Source organism: Centroberyx affinis, unplaced genomic scaffold (genome assembly GCF_046629955.1).
Source record: "Centroberyx affinis isolate AG114_WGS23_722 - 3 ecotype Tasmania unplaced genomic scaffold, CSIRO-AGI_Caff_v1 ptg001044l_1, whole genome shotgun sequence".
Classification (NCBI taxonomy): Eukaryota; Metazoa; Chordata; class Actinopteri; order Beryciformes; family Berycidae; genus Centroberyx; species Centroberyx affinis.
In genome coordinates this window covers 99,746-115,719 of record NW_027279599.1, presented here as the reverse complement: position 1 = coordinate 115,719, position 15,974 = coordinate 99,746, and the positions used below count along the sequence as shown (strand labels likewise).

The window sequence follows — 15,974 nt, the reverse complement described above, 5'->3', positions numbered from 1 at the left end:
GTCAATTGATTTTCACATCTGTACATATACTGTGGATATATTTCTGTATGTTGTTTCTGGATAATTTAATTGAGATAAAATGGATGTAATAAGTGAATTATGATGGTTTCCAAGGGTGCAAGTGAGAACCTTAAGTGAGATCCATGTGTATTTTTGTGTGTCCTAAAGGGGTATTTTTGCTCCCTTTAAGCCTCAATATAAGGCAGTTTCGTTACTTTGTAACTTGTAATCCATATAAATTATTCTGAAACTGTAACACATAAAAAAAAAAGTATAATATTTGGATTTGATCCTGTTTGGGGTTCTATGTGTCTTTGCCTCGATAATGGTTCAAAAGTGGGCACTAGACCATGATTCACTAGTTTTTACTGGCACACTGCCATCTTGGATCAAGGCAGCACAACTGCAATACTACACTTACATATGGTATAATACACAAATATACACTAGTGAGTGACTGAATGAGAGAGTACATGTATTTGTCTGTGTGTGAGAGTGAGCAATGCCTTTTTTACCAATATGTTTTAGGTCAAAATGCAAAGCCTTGGTGAGGTCCATGGATAATGACAGAGATTATAATCATTATAGTAGTTAAATGAGTAGAATTTCTGTTATATAAGTTTCTGATTGAGTGTTATGGCTGCTCTAAAGAATTGTTCTACCCCCCAAAAAAGGTGAGCTTTGATCTTGGCAGGATGTCTTGCATTCCTCTCATTCTCTCTCCACAGAGCATTACTTAACATTTTCTGGATGGTGAAAAAGTCCACTGCTTTTCTTCTTGTGAAGAGGCTGTGAATATGATTATAAGAGCTGAAATGACATCACATTTTGATAATCCAGTACTCTCTAGTGGTCCATCAGGGGTCCTTGGGAGGGTTCCAAGGGTCCCCAGCAAATTGATACATTTTTAAACTTCACCATTATTTTGTATTATTTACGAGAAGTTAACACTATTAGACAATGTAGAAGAGTGTCTGTTTTGATCATATTTGACTGTTATCTCTCTACGTACAATACAGACAGTCGAGGAATTCTAGACAAAGTCATATCTAACAATAAAAATATTCTCAGATTTGGGTCGGAGAGACAAAATCTCATCAAATGGATTCTGTGGCTGTAATGTGGATTAATTTAGGGTCCTTGATATGAAAAAGGTTGAGAATCACTGCTCTAGATTATCGTTTCTGTCCAAGAGATTGCTAACTGACAATTGATGATAAAAGTCTTGAACTGCTGCTATTTTTATTTTCATATCTCCCTTGATATTAGATGTACTTTTCGGTATGCTCTTAGAGAGCTTGACCCCAAAAAACTAGCACTATCCAGCCAGCTTTTCCGCTCCCCTGCCATGAATAAGCACTGTGATTCTTCCCAAAGGACTCTGAGGACCAAACATGCTTATTCACGTGGATGGGGAGGAAGGGAGGAAGAGAGGAGGAGGAGGAGAGGAGCCACCTCCAACATACAGGCGAGTGTCTTCTTTCAACTCACCTCATAACACATTTTTTTCAGGATTTCATGGATTTTGCATGTAGTTCTTTTATTCTCTTAGTATTCTAATGTTTTATTCATCTTATGTTACCTTGACTCTAATTTTTGTCTGGAATTTTTCTTGTTTATCGTGTTGGTTTTGGGTTTTATTCAGTAGTTATTGCTTGTAAGACAGTTTGTTACTGTTTTGAAAAGTACTATATAAATAAAAGTGCTACTGTGAGATGTTTATTCTTTCACTGTCTCTACCACCCGGCATGTATGCACACACGCGCGCACACACACACACACACACACACACACTTTAAATAGTTCTGGCATAGAACATACAACTATTTTACTCTACTCCAATTGTGCTTTTATTAAGCACTGGCCCATTCAATGGTACTTTACAAAGATGATATAAATGGGAAGAAATAGCTGACTATGAAAACGTGTCCAGAAAATCTGGTACATAAAATTAGTGGCCCAAATCTTTTAGCTCATACATTGACTTTGTAATAAAGCTACACCAAAAATGGATCGAAATGTTCTGTTTCCATTTAGGTTTTCTAAACCCCATCTTGTGAGTGTGGGATGTTTCTCTCACTCGTGTACTTCCTCTTTGTTCCTGGTCCTTTGGTTTTTTTCTGCAGTCCAGATGATACCGCGCATGCTCCATTTGTCTCCTTCATTGTGCCCTATCCCCGTTAGACAGAACTAAGCTAGCTGTCAGTCCACTGAGCAGCATCAGGGGCACTCAAGGCTTTGCAGATTCTCCTTGCAAAAACAATTTGCACTGGTATGGGATATTAGCATTTCAGTCGTAGCATTGAGCTAATAATAACTGTTTGACCAACTAGACTGTTAGAAGCTGATGTTTGCTAACGTTACATTTCTCTCCAAGGTTAGCCAGTTAGCTAGCATGTCGAGCTATTCAGCTAAGGTTAGCTATGTTATATAATGATGTTTAGCCTTGTAACGCACATTTTAATCCTCGGATGATAGGTTTGCCTTTGTGTTTGTGTTGAGATTCACAATTGTAACGTTAGCTACCCAAGTTAGCAACTTCAACATTGTGGTGGCTAGCTAGCTGGCTGCGGAGGGGTGTGTGTGTTGGGGCAGAATACTATGAACGCTAGCCAATGTACCTGGTGAATCCCTTTCTAGCTAGTAGCTAACATTACTGCAGCTCAGCCAACAGCTAGCTAGCTGTCAAGTAAACCCCCACACCTCTTTCACTGACCCATCTGCTGTCCTTTGTCCCAAATAAGCATAGTGGCATCACTAACCTTTTGTTCATAACAAAAGATCTGTTAGGCACTTTTTTCTTCGTAATTAACCTCAGCTTTCAAAAACAGTTATTGTTATAGTTCAGAAACCGTGTGCATTTGAGCGTCTTTATATGCCGAGGACGAGGTAGGGCCCTTTTTACAACCTTGAGGCATGTTGATCACAATACAAATTAACGTATTCTTCTGATGCTCAAACATCAACAACCATACCCATTTCATATATTTCTGTTTTAATTTTGAAGTCTTAGTTTAAGTCCGATTTAATCTGGGAGAATGGGGGCTGGTTCTTGCTCAGTGCATAAGCAGCATCATGGTTCAGATGGGATGCAGACCTAGCTGCTGTTAGCAAGCTTCCCTTCTGGCTCTAAAGGAACAATATGTTCCCTTCAGCTGGAGCTCACTCGGAAACTAGTCACTTGCTTGTTGATGATTGATATATTCCAGTTTTTTTGATTGCATGGGATACTTGACAAAACCACACTCATAGTAGGACAGTGCGGACTGACATTAAATCTGCTTTGATTTTGTTGACTGCTGATTGCCCTGTGCTGTCACTTTAATTCAGGATAAGCTATTGCTAGTGGTGCACCATCACTGAAGACTCAAATGTAACGTTCATCCCTGACTGAATGATTATTGACTTACAGATCACTCAGAATGCCTGTGGAAGAGTGAAAATGTCTAGTTTGGCTTCTCATGCTGTCTGATTTGTACAATTACATGTAAAATCGTGGGTTGTTATTACAGAGAGAGTTAAAGAGACATGAGAGTCAGAGTCGTTCATCACTTGACTCACTTGACACTTGTATCTTTTTATTTTATCTAGCATAATGGCTGTCCCTCCTTCATACTCAGACCTGGGCAAATCTGCCAAGGACATATTCAGCAAGGGCTATGGTGAGTACTCCAACAACCCTACTACAACCTGTTCAAACCTGGGGTTTTAGGGTGTCCAGCTGTGAGACCCATGTCCGGTGTGTGGATGTGCAAGCTAGAGAGATCCATAAAAATATAAATTTCATCTTGGTGGCAATGGGGCAATTTGCAAAATAAGCTATCTTTCACAGGTGAAAATAAATATGTTGGCTTTAAACTACACATAACAAAAGTTCAGGACATGAAATTTCGCTATCTAAAAATATGATGATTTTTTGTGGAGTTCAAAAAATGTTTGCAATTTCATCTGCGGTCTGATATCTAGGAAATGACATTCAGAATGGTCTTTTCTCTTTTGCATTGTTTGAACACTAGAGCGTGTAAGGCTTTGGAGATGAAATTGGTGCTGAAGGTTATTTGAATTGGATTTACAAAAGTCTTAAAAAGTTTTAAATTTAACTTATAGAAACCGGTAGTCACCATGTTTATGATTTTTCCCTCAATAAAAAGTGATTTGTTTTTCAGTCATAATTCAGATTTTGCTAAAAAAAAAAAAAAAAAAGTAACATATATACACATATATATATATATATAATATTGAACCGTAAACTGAGTATTGTGTATCGAACTGAACCATGAGCTGAATGTAATTTCATCCCTACTTTAAATCTACTTTACTTTGAAGTAATGCCCAGTCTGTTTTGTTGTATTTGATGTGATTAATTTGCTTGTTTTTGAGCAGCTGTTGACTGCTTACACAAAACTCACAAAAATCTTTTGAACTCCACCAGGCTTCGGTGTCGTGAAGCTGGACCTGAAGACCAAGTCACAAAGTGGAGTGGTGAGGAGACTTTCGCCTGTCTTTACCTTCTCTCACCCTCTGGATGCTTTCTGCCTAATACATTTCCCCGCCCCCCCTGCCTTGTCCTGCCTTCACTCGGCATCATTTTTGCAGTCTCTACCCCCCACCCCCCCACTGCCATCATCACCAAAAGAGAAAGAAAGAAAACAGGCACATTAAAAAAACTTTAAAATCCATGCTCTTGTAACTGTAACTTTGAGCTTTAAGGTTTACAGGTTGACGAGTGGCGCTGACACTGCTGTGCTTGGCTCAATCTGTGCTTTATTCTAGAGAAACACGACAGGCCTGTATGCATTTAGTGGCCTGTCTGTCTCTCTACCTGCCTTTCCTAACCCCTGCTCTGTCTCCATGCTGCTGCCCTCTGTCCTGGACTTCTCTCGCTCTAATGTAGATGGTAAGACCTGGTCCCAGAGCTAACGGCTCCGACTGTCTGTGTGCTTGGAAATGCAAGCGGTTGTTTTCAATGGGTTTCTGGCCTGTTATTCAGTCATGGATGTTTTTCCATTGTTGTTGTTATCATTGTTCTTTCTTTGTGAAAATCATTTCATTATGATCAGTTTGTGTTTCTTCCATATTCTACTACACCACTATCAATCATTTCTCACTGTTCGTCATGAGTCACATTTGTTTGTAGAGAATGTCTTTGGCTGTACTCAGTCCAAACGTCTTTTCATCATCATCTTTTCACATTATAATTTGTCAAAGTCTTTTGTGTTGTTGGTTCTAATTGGTATCATATAGGGTTGCATGATTAGTCGCATTGAAATTGCGATGTGAACATCACAAATTATATCTAAAACACATAAAAAATATACATTTTACATTTTACACTCTCTCAATTAAACGAGCTTGTTAGATACACATCTGTGGAAGAGCTGCACTACACATTTTCAGCCGATGTTGAGTCGTTAATGAATCAGAAACCTCCCTGGACAGTTGCTGACGATCAGAAACCAGTCACCAGAGGCAAAGTTGAATAGGTAGAGAGGAGTGTGTGTGGCCAGTTGGGCATTGAAAGAAGAGGTGGAAGAAATGGAAATGTTGGAAAATGTTACAAAATGTGAAAATAATGAAAAAGTCCACAGCTGTATTGCCCAGTGGATATTTTGGTCAGTTGTGGTGTATAAACTTTTGAAAATAGGCTGCAGCTTAAATTATTTATTTTCATATTCGTGGGATATATTTTGTTATTATGATCTACATATCTGCAAACAGCTGTCATTTAACTCCCTTATATAACCGTATTTCATATATAAATTGTGTTCTTTCCCATGATGCATTTCTGTCGATTATTTATAAGTTAATTAAGATCTCAGCTCTCTGGCTCCCTAGTGATCATCTGCTTTCATCTCTTGTATAGGGAACACAGTAATGTTAGGCAACTTGGCTTGCTTTTTAATGTTAGCAACTGAACCGTTTGAAAACATATGTTATAACATACGTACATACATGTGCTTTATTATAAAATGCAAGAGTGTGTGGTCTTACAATCATAAGATTGGCCTTGTCACAAGGAAATTTGAGATATTGTCTCAATTATATTGCAGTGCAAATCACAATTGCAATATTTGTCAAAGTGCTCAGTGTGTTTTTGTCCATCTCACCCAGTCCTGGTGTCTTGCATGGACTAGCATTACTGTTCAGGGTTTTCTCACAGTTGTCTTGCGTCTTGCTTACATGTTGATGCTTGATGTATTCAATGTTACATGTCTGTCATCGTCCTAGCTGTCATCCTCCCATTTCTCACTCTCTAATACTGTTTCTCCTTATTTCTTTACAGTTTCTGCTCACGTAGTTCATGAATCATTAAGTTTGGCCTCAGTTGTAGTTAGCACATTTTTTTTCCGAGTGTGTTTTCCCTCTGTAATTTAATGTCATGCTTTGGATATTCTATACACACACTCTCTGTATTAGTCTGTTTTATTATTTTCACACTTTTTGTCAGTCAGTGTGTATTTGGCCTTTCTGATTGACCGTGACACACTAATGCCTCCTCCCCTGTGTCACCCTCCTCCTCCTCCTCCTTCTGCCAGGAGTTCAACACATCTGGCTCCAGCAACACAGACACAGGGAAAGCTGCAGGGAGCCTGGAGACCAAATACAAGATGAAGGAGCTGGGCCTCAGCTTCAACCAGAAGTGGAACACAGATAACACGCTCGCTACTGAAGTCACCGTGGAGGACCAGGTAGGTGTATGTGCAAAGAGAAAGTGTTGAAATTTGTTTAAATGATGAAACTGCATTGTGAGTCTTTTCACTGGTATGTTGACGTTTGTAAAGGCTAAAAAAACTGCAATGTTACTTTCCCTACAGCTGGCTCAAGGACTGAAGGTTGCCTTGGATACGTCTTTTGTACCAAATACAGGGTGAGTCTTAATTCATTTGTATGAATGAATGACACATACTGGAAGTGACCCATCCCGCATGGGATTACATGACACATTATGTAATAGATATAAAAATAAACAATGGGCAAGGCTTGGCAGGATGTGGAACCCTGAATGACCCAAGCACAGTGGGGAAAGCCCCGACTAACACATCCTGGTTGTCTTTCCATTTTTTGTTAATAATTAGCTGCTATCCTGATGCTTCTCCTACAGGCTTGACAGATTATAGGTCTATAGTCTTCTACTTTGCGTACTTTTATTGTAGTGAAGTTAAACCCCACTGGGTTTTTGAGTAATCCCTTCTGCACTTATTCCCTTTTTTTTGTATTTTACCTAAACATATTTTATGTTCCTCTGGCCTATCACCACAAACGGAGTCCTCCAGGAATCTAGGCAGCGAAGTGAGAATGAACCAACATCCATAGGTGATGCTATGTTCCTTTTCAGGAAGAAGAGCGGCAAGCTGAAGACAGGCTACAAGCGCGACTACATCAACCTGGGCTGCGACATCGACTTCGAGGGTCCCATCATCCACGCCGCCGCCGTGCTGGGCTACGAGGGCTGGCTGGCTGGCTACCAAATGGCCTTCGACACCGCCAAGTCCAAACTGGCCCAGAACAACTTTGCCCTTGGATACAGGGCCGGGGACTTCCAGCTGCACACCAATGTGTGAGTACCAGACCCCGCTGGTCTGATTTTGATGAAACGTAGAGGCATGATGCATCTGTTTAAAAAAATTAGACTGATTGGCCTGATGGGGATGCTATAATTAAAGGTCAAAATTTCAAACTTTGAAACTGCAACACCACCGGTCTGATTTTGATAACATTTTTGGGGGGGATGATGCATCTTGTTGCTGATAAATATAATAAATAAATAAATAAATAAATTGGCCCAAGGGGTGCATGTATCGTTAGTGGAGCATTATTATCATTTTTATTCAGACAGTGGGGACGCAGAAAGGGAGACACAGTAGTGAAGGCTTAGTTGGGGGCACGTGCGTGGTTTCACTGGTGGAATACTTAACCTCTGGACTCTCTCCGGGCGTGCTACCTTTCGGTCCGAAAAGAAGTAGGTTTAACATCGCTCTTTCTCTTAACGACCGTCCCGTCTCCTCTCAGTAACGACGGCACTGAGTTCGGCGGGTCCATCTACCAGAAGGTGAACGACGAGCTGGAGACGGCGGTGACTTTGGCCTGGACAGCCGGCAGCAACAACACTCGCTTTGGCATCGCCGCCAAATACAAGCTGGACAAAGACGCCTCTCTGTCTGTGAGTGCGCCGTCCGTTCATTTACACTGTCATTTCATATTCTGATCTATTGAGGTGCTCACAAACACGATGTTGCGATGTCTCATGACTTAACTCGTTGAACCCTTCAGGCCAAAGTGAACAATGCCAGTCTGATCGGAGTAGGCTACACCCAGAGCCTTCGGCCAGGTATGCTTTGAGCCCCAACTTTCTCTTATGTTTATTATAAGTCTGTATTAGTCATACTTTCTTGCTCATGACTTCTTAATTAACTAACATTCTGTATTGTTTGAAAGGATGAAAATGTGATTTGGCAAACCGTTTCTGTGCCGTTCGTGCTCTGCAAATTGTTATTGTTATCCCTCGTTCCTAAAATGTTCCTCACGCCTTGTGCAGGGGTCAAGGTCACCCTCTCAGCCCTGATCGACGGGAAGAACTTCAACGCCGGCGGACACAAAGTCGGCATGGGCTTCGAGCTGGAGGCATAAGGGGGAGAGCGAGAGATCCACCAACGAAGAAGAGCCCAGAACCAATCGCCACACACTCCTCCGGTCCACAGACACACACACACACACTCTCTCTCACACTATCACCACCACCATCAAGTAGCTCCTTCTCTCTGGTCCCCTCCCCCCTCTCTCTCACACACACCTTTACATACAGCGATTCCCCCTTACGCACACATTCAATGAGCATTCTCGGCAGTAATAGGCGAGTGTCGGCATCATGTTTAAACACACCTGAGAGGGGTAACGACAATGGAGACGGTGTGTTTTTATTGATCCTTTTAGTTGACAGTGCATAGTAAGAGTGTGGGTTCATGTCCTCCTTATGGTTAATGAAGTGGCACTATTTATCTCCCTGTAGGTCTTGGCTGAAGTAGTCCTTGGTGTATATGTGTAGCTCCTTCCTTAAAGCATGTCTGAATGAAAACCTGGATGCAGAGCAGAACATTTGTTTGCTTGGTTAAAAATGGTGCTGACTGTCTTGTGTGTTTTTTTGTTTTGTATCGGTTTGAGCCAGAACATTTTTGGTTTTGTTGTGGACCATTTAATCAATATAAATGTTTTATGAACTGTTTATGTTGTTGAATTGCTGGGGGTCAAAGTTATGAGGGATTGGGAGTTTCAGCATAGGTGAAGACTGTTTCTGCTTGGATTGAGTGAAGGTCTGCGGAGGGTTCAGTTGTATTGTTACTGTCAGCCTAGATAGTTTTAGAAGAGTATTGGAAATCTGTTCAAGTAGTCCTAAATGCTCTCCTCTTTTAATCCTTTGTGACTACTCATAGGTGAAATCAATATAGTGGAATCTTCCAGTAGGTTGTGTAGTTAGTTGGCATTTCTACACTATTGTTTTCATCTGTCTGTTTCAGCACAGCAGTCACAAATGAGGTGATGTCACATGAGAATATTTCGCATTTGCTTGTACCTTGCTTTAGGTTATCGTGGCACCAGGCGTCAAGTCTTATTTGATGGAAAGTTGTTTGCTCATGTTGCTCGGGAACTGCGCTCATTGCTGTCACTGCTCTCTTTTCTCCAAACGATCTACACTCTTCAGACCAGTTCCCACTGTACAGAAAATACAGTTTATCGTCCTCTGAGTGACTCCAGTCCAAACACACTTGATAATGTAAGAGGTCGTTGTGTTCCACATGACTATCCTTTTCTTCCTTTTGGTAATAAATCATACATCGAAATGTGTTTTTCCATCAAATTGTGTTGTCATTATTATAAGGGTCATTCCTTTGTTTCTTTGTCATCTAGACACACGTACCTCATTTTTCCAACGTGGGTTAAGGTAATTCTAATAATAAAAACACAATGTCTGAAAGTTGTCGTGATTCTTTTTTTCTCGTCAAAATACATTGCTGCAAGCTATGAGGATAGTGAAGACCTTCAGTGAGGTTGATATTTGATCAAACGTTGTTTAAATTGAGTCTTTAATTGCAAGGCACTTACTGTACACATAAGCCTCATAATCTTAGAAATATGAAAAATATTTGGACTGGGAGATAACCTGGTAGTTGTGCAGTACAGCAAGATTAAGGGAGATACCAGGACATTAAACATATCACAAACAAAAACTCTTAAGGACTTATTATTATTGATTAGATCATTATTGCTATTAATAGATGTTGCTTCCTGGTAGCATTCATTTGCAATGACAGTGCAAGTCATTAGAGTTTACATTAATCTCTGGGATCTGCATGCAGGTCTTTGCAAACAGATCTCTCGCTTATTCTTACAGATTACGGAACTAAATGTAATGGCTTGCTAGTGATATTGTTAGAAATGTTGACAGAATCTACCAACTTGCACTAGCATTGATAACAAAAGTCAACAAGCTACATCCAGTTTCTCAAAAAACAGTGTAAAACCTTTTAGGATGGGATGTCCCAAAAGGAGTTCTTGTAAGTTTCTTCTAAATATCTGAACTTTTCCTTTAAGCTGTATAAAAACTAGATTTTTATTTATAATGAATATTGCTCTCACACATCTCCTGCTATGTGTCATATCTTTTCCATCAAGTTCATTATTCCGTGGCAGAATGACCAGTGATAAATCTCCTTCACTCCTTCCATCAGCATGAATGTCTGGTTGAGCTGCCTAATAGTTATTGTCAGATAATGCTTTGCCTCAGAGAAAGGGTTAAGGCTTGTTTGTGGACTGGACAAACACTTCCAAACCTCTGCAAAGGACGCATGCCATTCCTCATGGGACAACAGAGTCCTCACTGGTGTCTGAATAAAAGACTCCTTTTGTCACTGTGAGACACATGTTCTTACATGCAGTAGCTCTGTCTTGTCATTCAAGTTTTGTATCCATATTCCTTCGGTGTGCTTTCCATGAACTGTGTTTCACGGTTAAAGACTCTGGCACCAACGTTTCCTTGAGAGGATTTCACAGCAGGTTGACCTTCGCCACCACTTTCTTGCAGCCTGTTCGGGCGTATTCGCGCCCCCCTACAGCGGGGTAATACTCGATCTCCCCCGCCAGACGCTCTATGTTGGTGTGATCTGGGTAGAAGCCCTCCCGGGTCATCTCATCCAGGAAGCATTCCATCACATGACCTTTTTCCAAAAGGCCCAGAGGTAAGATGTCTGCCTCTGTCCATAGCGGGTGGAGCTTCTCCAGAGTGTTGCGCAGTATTGGAGTTAGCTCCTTCACTAGGTTACTATGACGCCCGGATGCTGTTGCGGCCATAGAGATACTTGAGGAGTTGTGCAGCAGGTGCTTGGTGATGTGGGCGTGACCCAGATTGCTCAGGAACAGGTAAATAGCGTTTAAGTATTCGTTGGAACGCTTGGAGAGCACGAGCTCCCTCAGAGCGTCCAGTATCTCACCATGCATGTGCTCAGCCTCATCAAAGATGAAGAGGGGGATCTTCTCCTCTTCCTCGGCGCGCGCGACCGCCTGCGAGACGATGATGGACAGGGCCCGGGCGCACTCCCAGGCCTCGGCCTCCAGGGGACAGTGGTGGAGAACGTAGTACTGGAGCACCAGGGCCTCCCCCACCACCGAGCGGAAATGCCCGGCCAGGAGGCGTCCCAGGTGGCTCTTGCCCACGCCGCTGGGGCCGTGCAGGGACAGGACCAGGGGCTTATTGTGGACATAGGTGGACAGGTAGTCCTTCAGGTGGGCCAGCAGACCCTCCACCGCTCCCTGCTGGCCGAACACCTCCCTCCTCAGTGTCTTCTCCAGCCCCTCCAGGTCATATCTCAGGACGTGGTCGTCCAGGTTCTCTATGGCGTTATACACCTGGAGACAGAAGTGACAGAAAGACAGGATTGATGTCAGTAGACAATGACAATGAAACAATCAGCTTTCCCTGAAAACAACATTGAAGTGTTTGGGTGACCACTGGACAACAAGTGGGATCAGAATTTGTTTTGGACGAGGCAGACATGCTAGTACCATGTCAGTCCATACGTTGTTTACTTGTGAAGATCAGCCTTGTAAATTATACAACTTGGATACTAACCAGTAAACAGTAGAGTAATAAACTACCCATAATGCTGTGGGATACAAGGGATGATAAAAACAGTCAGCAACAACAACAGCAATGTGACACGAGGCATGTTTCAGCATGATTTGAATTGACAGTTAACATTGTCATGTGGCATATGGGTATTATTACAGCATAATCAGTATACAGTTTTTACTGTTAGGATTGTTTTTGCTCAACACTACTAACTGATTATGAAAGGTCATATCTTTAAATGGTGTCACTGATTATAATGTCATTGTACTGTAATCATAACCTCCACTGTACCTGGAGAAAGACGATGGCACACAGCAGGTAGAGGCAGTACTTGGCCCGGCTGTGCTCCTGTTTGGGCGGGGCTCTGCGGCCCCCTCCGGTGGGAAACATCACCCGTCTCTTCCTCCTTTTCTTTTTCTTCTGGGGAAAGGAGCACGAACTGGGAGGGAAGGAGGAGGGGGTCAGCCCGTCGAAGGTGAAGATCTTGGGGCTGGTGCGAACGGGGGCCCCCGCGAGGACCCCGGCCCCTCCCAGGCCCCCCGACAGCTCCAGGCGACGCTTCTTCATGGCCTGGTACTTCTGCTTGATCCGGATCACGGCCCGCAGGGAGGAGGAGAAGCTGGAGAAGCTGGGGGCCGCGCCGTCCCCCGCTTTCTCATCCCTCTCTCCTTCTCCTTCCATTTCCCCGTCTGTGTGAGACCCGGACAGCCGGTCGCTGGCACTGCTATCCTGGTCACTCATCTCACTCATCTGCAGAGAGAGAGGGAGAGAGAGAGGGAGAGAGAGAGAGAGAGAGAGAGAGAGAGAGGGGAGGACTGTGTGGTGTGTACATGGTGTGTAATGACAGAACATGCCATTTGCCACAAACTTCCTGTTTTAACTTAACATATTCTAAAAATATATTTTCTCTGTTCTCTAACCATAAGTTTCTTTGTACATAGAGATCAGTGCCAACACGGGTGGGAGTAGTTACTTCACACTCTAATGTAAAACACTAAGTTGCAGTGATCAGTGGCAAGTAAATAAAGTAAAACATAAATAATATAACTGTAGAGCATAACTATACAGCTATACAAAGCCGGGCAGTCTGTCAGGATATTGCAATATAATGACTAATAGACCACTTAGCTGTGCAAGCGGTTACTGAGTAAAACAACAAGCAAACGGGAGTGTGTGTGTGTGTATGTGTGTGTGTGTATTCATGTGTGCGTATTAGGCATGCACCCTCAGCCGCTTCCTCTCATCTGATAGGAGGGACCAACGCTGCAGCTACTGGCAGAGTGAAATAAGTTTAATCAAAATAAAGGGAAACAGAAGCTCCATTTCCAAATGTGTTCATCACCACAACTTACATACAGTGGAGATGAAAATATATAGTAATATAGTAGTAATATACGTATATAGCAATTCTTGCAGTGCGGGCAGGATGAAAGGATTCTGGGCGGTATTAAAGTGACTACAGCCAAACCCAGTGTCAAAACAGAGACCTGATAAGATATCTCAGCACCTCTGTGACTCACTAGTAGCAGTCAATTCATATTCTGCTTTATACCCAATACATAACAATGGCTAAGAAATTAAAATAATAATGCAATTGACAACTTAATTAGTGTTTACTTACAGTGCTCGGTGATTGATACTTGATAGGTTTGCACAAGGGCAACACACTCTTTTTCAACTATACACAGTAGCTTTTGTTTTCCTTCAAAGAGGATAATTGATTCTACTGAAAAACACTCTGGAAATATTCCAGCTGAAAGAAGGAAGTGCCGTCCCCTGCAGAACCTTCCATGAGTCATGAGTACATGATCATTTTGCCTGTGCAAATGTTATTTTGTCAATTGGGATACAATAGGTTACAATGGGAAACTTTTCCAGGTAAGGCCCACTCATTCAGTTTTGCCTTTATGCAGGACTTAGGTTTTTCCCTCACTCTCTGATTGCATGGAGACAATCATAACCAGTGAGGATGTCATAACTCATAACTGATGTCTTTTTGAGTGCCTCATATCCTTCAGATCAGTGAATTAGATAGAGCAGACAGTCAATAGAGCAATATACTGGCTGCTGCTTTATTATCTTAGCCTCCGGGTTTGCAGCACACAGGGGGAGTTTCCGTTCTGTAAACCCTGCTGAGATGGAGGAGTTATCTGCTCCACCCATAGGGGCACCAGGGGCCTGCAGCTGACTTGAGGTCAGGGCAACACTTCTTCCCCTCACACTGAAAGGAATCCGGAGAGTTAGAGTACGAAACTGATCCTAGATCTGTTCCCCAATGGCAACCTTTTAGCCAACTCTTAAGCTTTTTGGCAAAGTGTACCACACACAATTAATAATCGAATCAATGACTCATTTGACATGTGGCAAATGTTAAAGTTCTATTCCTGGCAGAGTTTGGAAACAAGAATGGCACCAATCCAAATGAGAAATGAGCACATGAATGAAGTTAGTATCATTTCTGGGAAAGGACAATTCACCTGGCTAACTAAGCCTCTCTCCCTCGGGGCAGAAGAATTCACAAAAGCACCCAGGGGTGGGGGTAAGTTGATATCACGGCTTTATCTCCCTCTCTGTTCACTTTTCACATGTACTGACCTGAAAGGGCCGGCTGCATTCCAAGCATTTTAGAGCCTCTTCTCTTTAGACCCACTTTCAAGAAACTTTCTGTGTCTATAGGAGCTAACTCTAATGCTTCCTAAATATTCCTGAATATATTGGCGGCAAATACATGCATTGTGCTTAATGAACACACACACACACACACATATACAGGAACTAAGTCTTATTTTCTCAAATTTGCTGAATTGTCTAGTTTTGTTCTCTCACATGAAGCTGCTCACACACACACACAGAATGGAGAAGGGTGACTGGAGTTGGCCAGAGGCCTGAACAACCAGCTGCACATACTTCAGTCTGCAAACTGTACTGTATATGCAAAGCGAGGAGAGAGGTGAATGAGACAAGAGAAGTGAAGGAAAAAAAAAAAAAAAAAACATGCAGGAGAACCAGTCTGCTTACCTCAAATGCGGACGCAATTTCACTTTCAAAGCCGAAGTTCCTTTCCCTAGATCTAGTCCATGGCTTTGGAGTGGAGGGAAGAGAGAAGAGCCCCACAGAACATTGAGTGCAACTGTAACTCAGGAAGGAACCTCCTATCTCTCTGCTTCACCTCCCCAATCCTGTTCTTAGTCGCCTGCAGGCTCCTCCTCTTTCTTCCTCTTTTCTTTCACCCCCTATGTGCTTTCTCCAAACTGAGGATCATGCTCTCAGAACATCGAAGCAGCTCAACTCCACTATCAAAATGAAATGCTGCTTTCTTTTCAGGTCGAAAGAACCAAATACTGACATCAAACCTGCACACATCATCTACTGATAAGATCATTTATTCAGATCAATACACACAGACACACTAACGGTAAATCATCAGGAAGTTCCGCAATCATTTTCTATAATCTGAGTTCATGGAATTTCATCCAGAATCTGTTGATGGAACGTTTTCCTTACAGTAAGCAAAATGTCTGTTCCTCACACTTCTGGAAATACTGTAATGTGTGATATTTCACAGTTTCACATATAATAGGATTGTTATTTTTGGTAAAGGCATATTGGCATTTTTACATTTGTCTGTGTGTCATACAGTAAGGAGTCAGAAGTAGTGATGAATGCAATAAATCATAATTTGCTTTAAAAAAAAAACACACACAAACAAGTTCATAGAGGGGTTTTTTCCCACAGATTTTATTCCTCATCAACCCTTTCATTTCTGTCAGGCCAAAGTATTTATGGTGTATGTAATTTTGTAATTTGTGTGAAAGCAATGAAAAGGTGTTATTAGACTATTAGTTAAAAGTGC

At 42.0% G+C, this 15,974-nt stretch overlaps 2 protein-coding genes across 3 annotated transcripts; one reads left to right on the top strand and one right to left on the bottom strand.

Annotated features, from left to right (window-relative positions):
* The first annotated feature begins 2,174 nt into the window (after positions 1-2,174).
* On the top strand, positions 2,175-8,675 carry LOC139647072 (non-selective voltage-gated ion channel VDAC2). Of its 2 annotated transcripts, XM_071522898.1 has the most exons (10): positions 2,175-2,272; positions 3,592-3,662; positions 4,433-4,482; positions 4,895-4,897; positions 6,537-6,689; positions 6,816-6,868; positions 7,337-7,558; positions 8,011-8,161; positions 8,272-8,329; positions 8,537-8,675. In XM_071522898.1, exons 2-10 carry the CDS (start codon positions 3,596-3,598, stop codon positions 8,626-8,628), a joined length of 849 nt encoding a protein of 282 aa, XP_071378999.1. In that variant the 5' UTR covers positions 2,175-2,272; positions 3,592-3,595; the 3' UTR covers positions 8,629-8,675. The 2 variants fall into 2 exon arrangements, with proteins under 2 accessions (XP_071378999.1, XP_071378998.1); XM_071522897.1 differs by lacking the exon at positions 4,895-4,897.
* Positions 8,676-10,039: 1,364 nt separating this feature from the next.
* On the bottom strand, positions 10,040-15,247 carry tor4aa (torsin family 4, member Aa). Its single transcript, XM_071522896.1, has 3 exons — positions 15,140-15,247; positions 12,413-12,871; positions 10,040-11,898 (listed from the first exon to the last, which is right to left on the bottom strand). Exons 2-3 carry the CDS (start codon positions 12,869-12,871, stop codon positions 11,041-11,043), a joined length of 1,317 nt encoding a protein of 438 aa, XP_071378997.1. The 5' UTR covers positions 15,140-15,247; the 3' UTR covers positions 10,040-11,040.
* Positions 15,248-15,974: the final 727 nt, after the last annotated feature.

Coding starts and splice junctions, on each gene's coding strand:
- tor4aa (XM_071522896.1), bottom strand. CDS start 12,871: ATGAGTGAGATGAGTGACCAGGATAGCAGTGCCAGCGACCGGCTGTCC. Junction 11,899..12,412: donor GTGCCATCGTCTTTCTCCAG/GTACAGTGGAGG, acceptor TTCTGTCTCCAG/GTGTATAACGCCATAGAGAA.
- LOC139647072 (XM_071522898.1), top strand. CDS start 3,596: ATGGCTGTCCCTCCTTCATACTCAGACCTGGGCAAATCTGCCAAGGAC. Junction 6,869..7,336: donor TCTTTTGTACCAAATACAGG/GTGAGTCTTAAT, acceptor GTTCCTTTTCAG/GAAGAAGAGCGGCAAGCTGA. Junction 7,559..8,010: donor TTCCAGCTGCACACCAATGT/GTGAGTACCAGA, acceptor GTCTCCTCTCAG/TAACGACGGCACTGAGTTCG.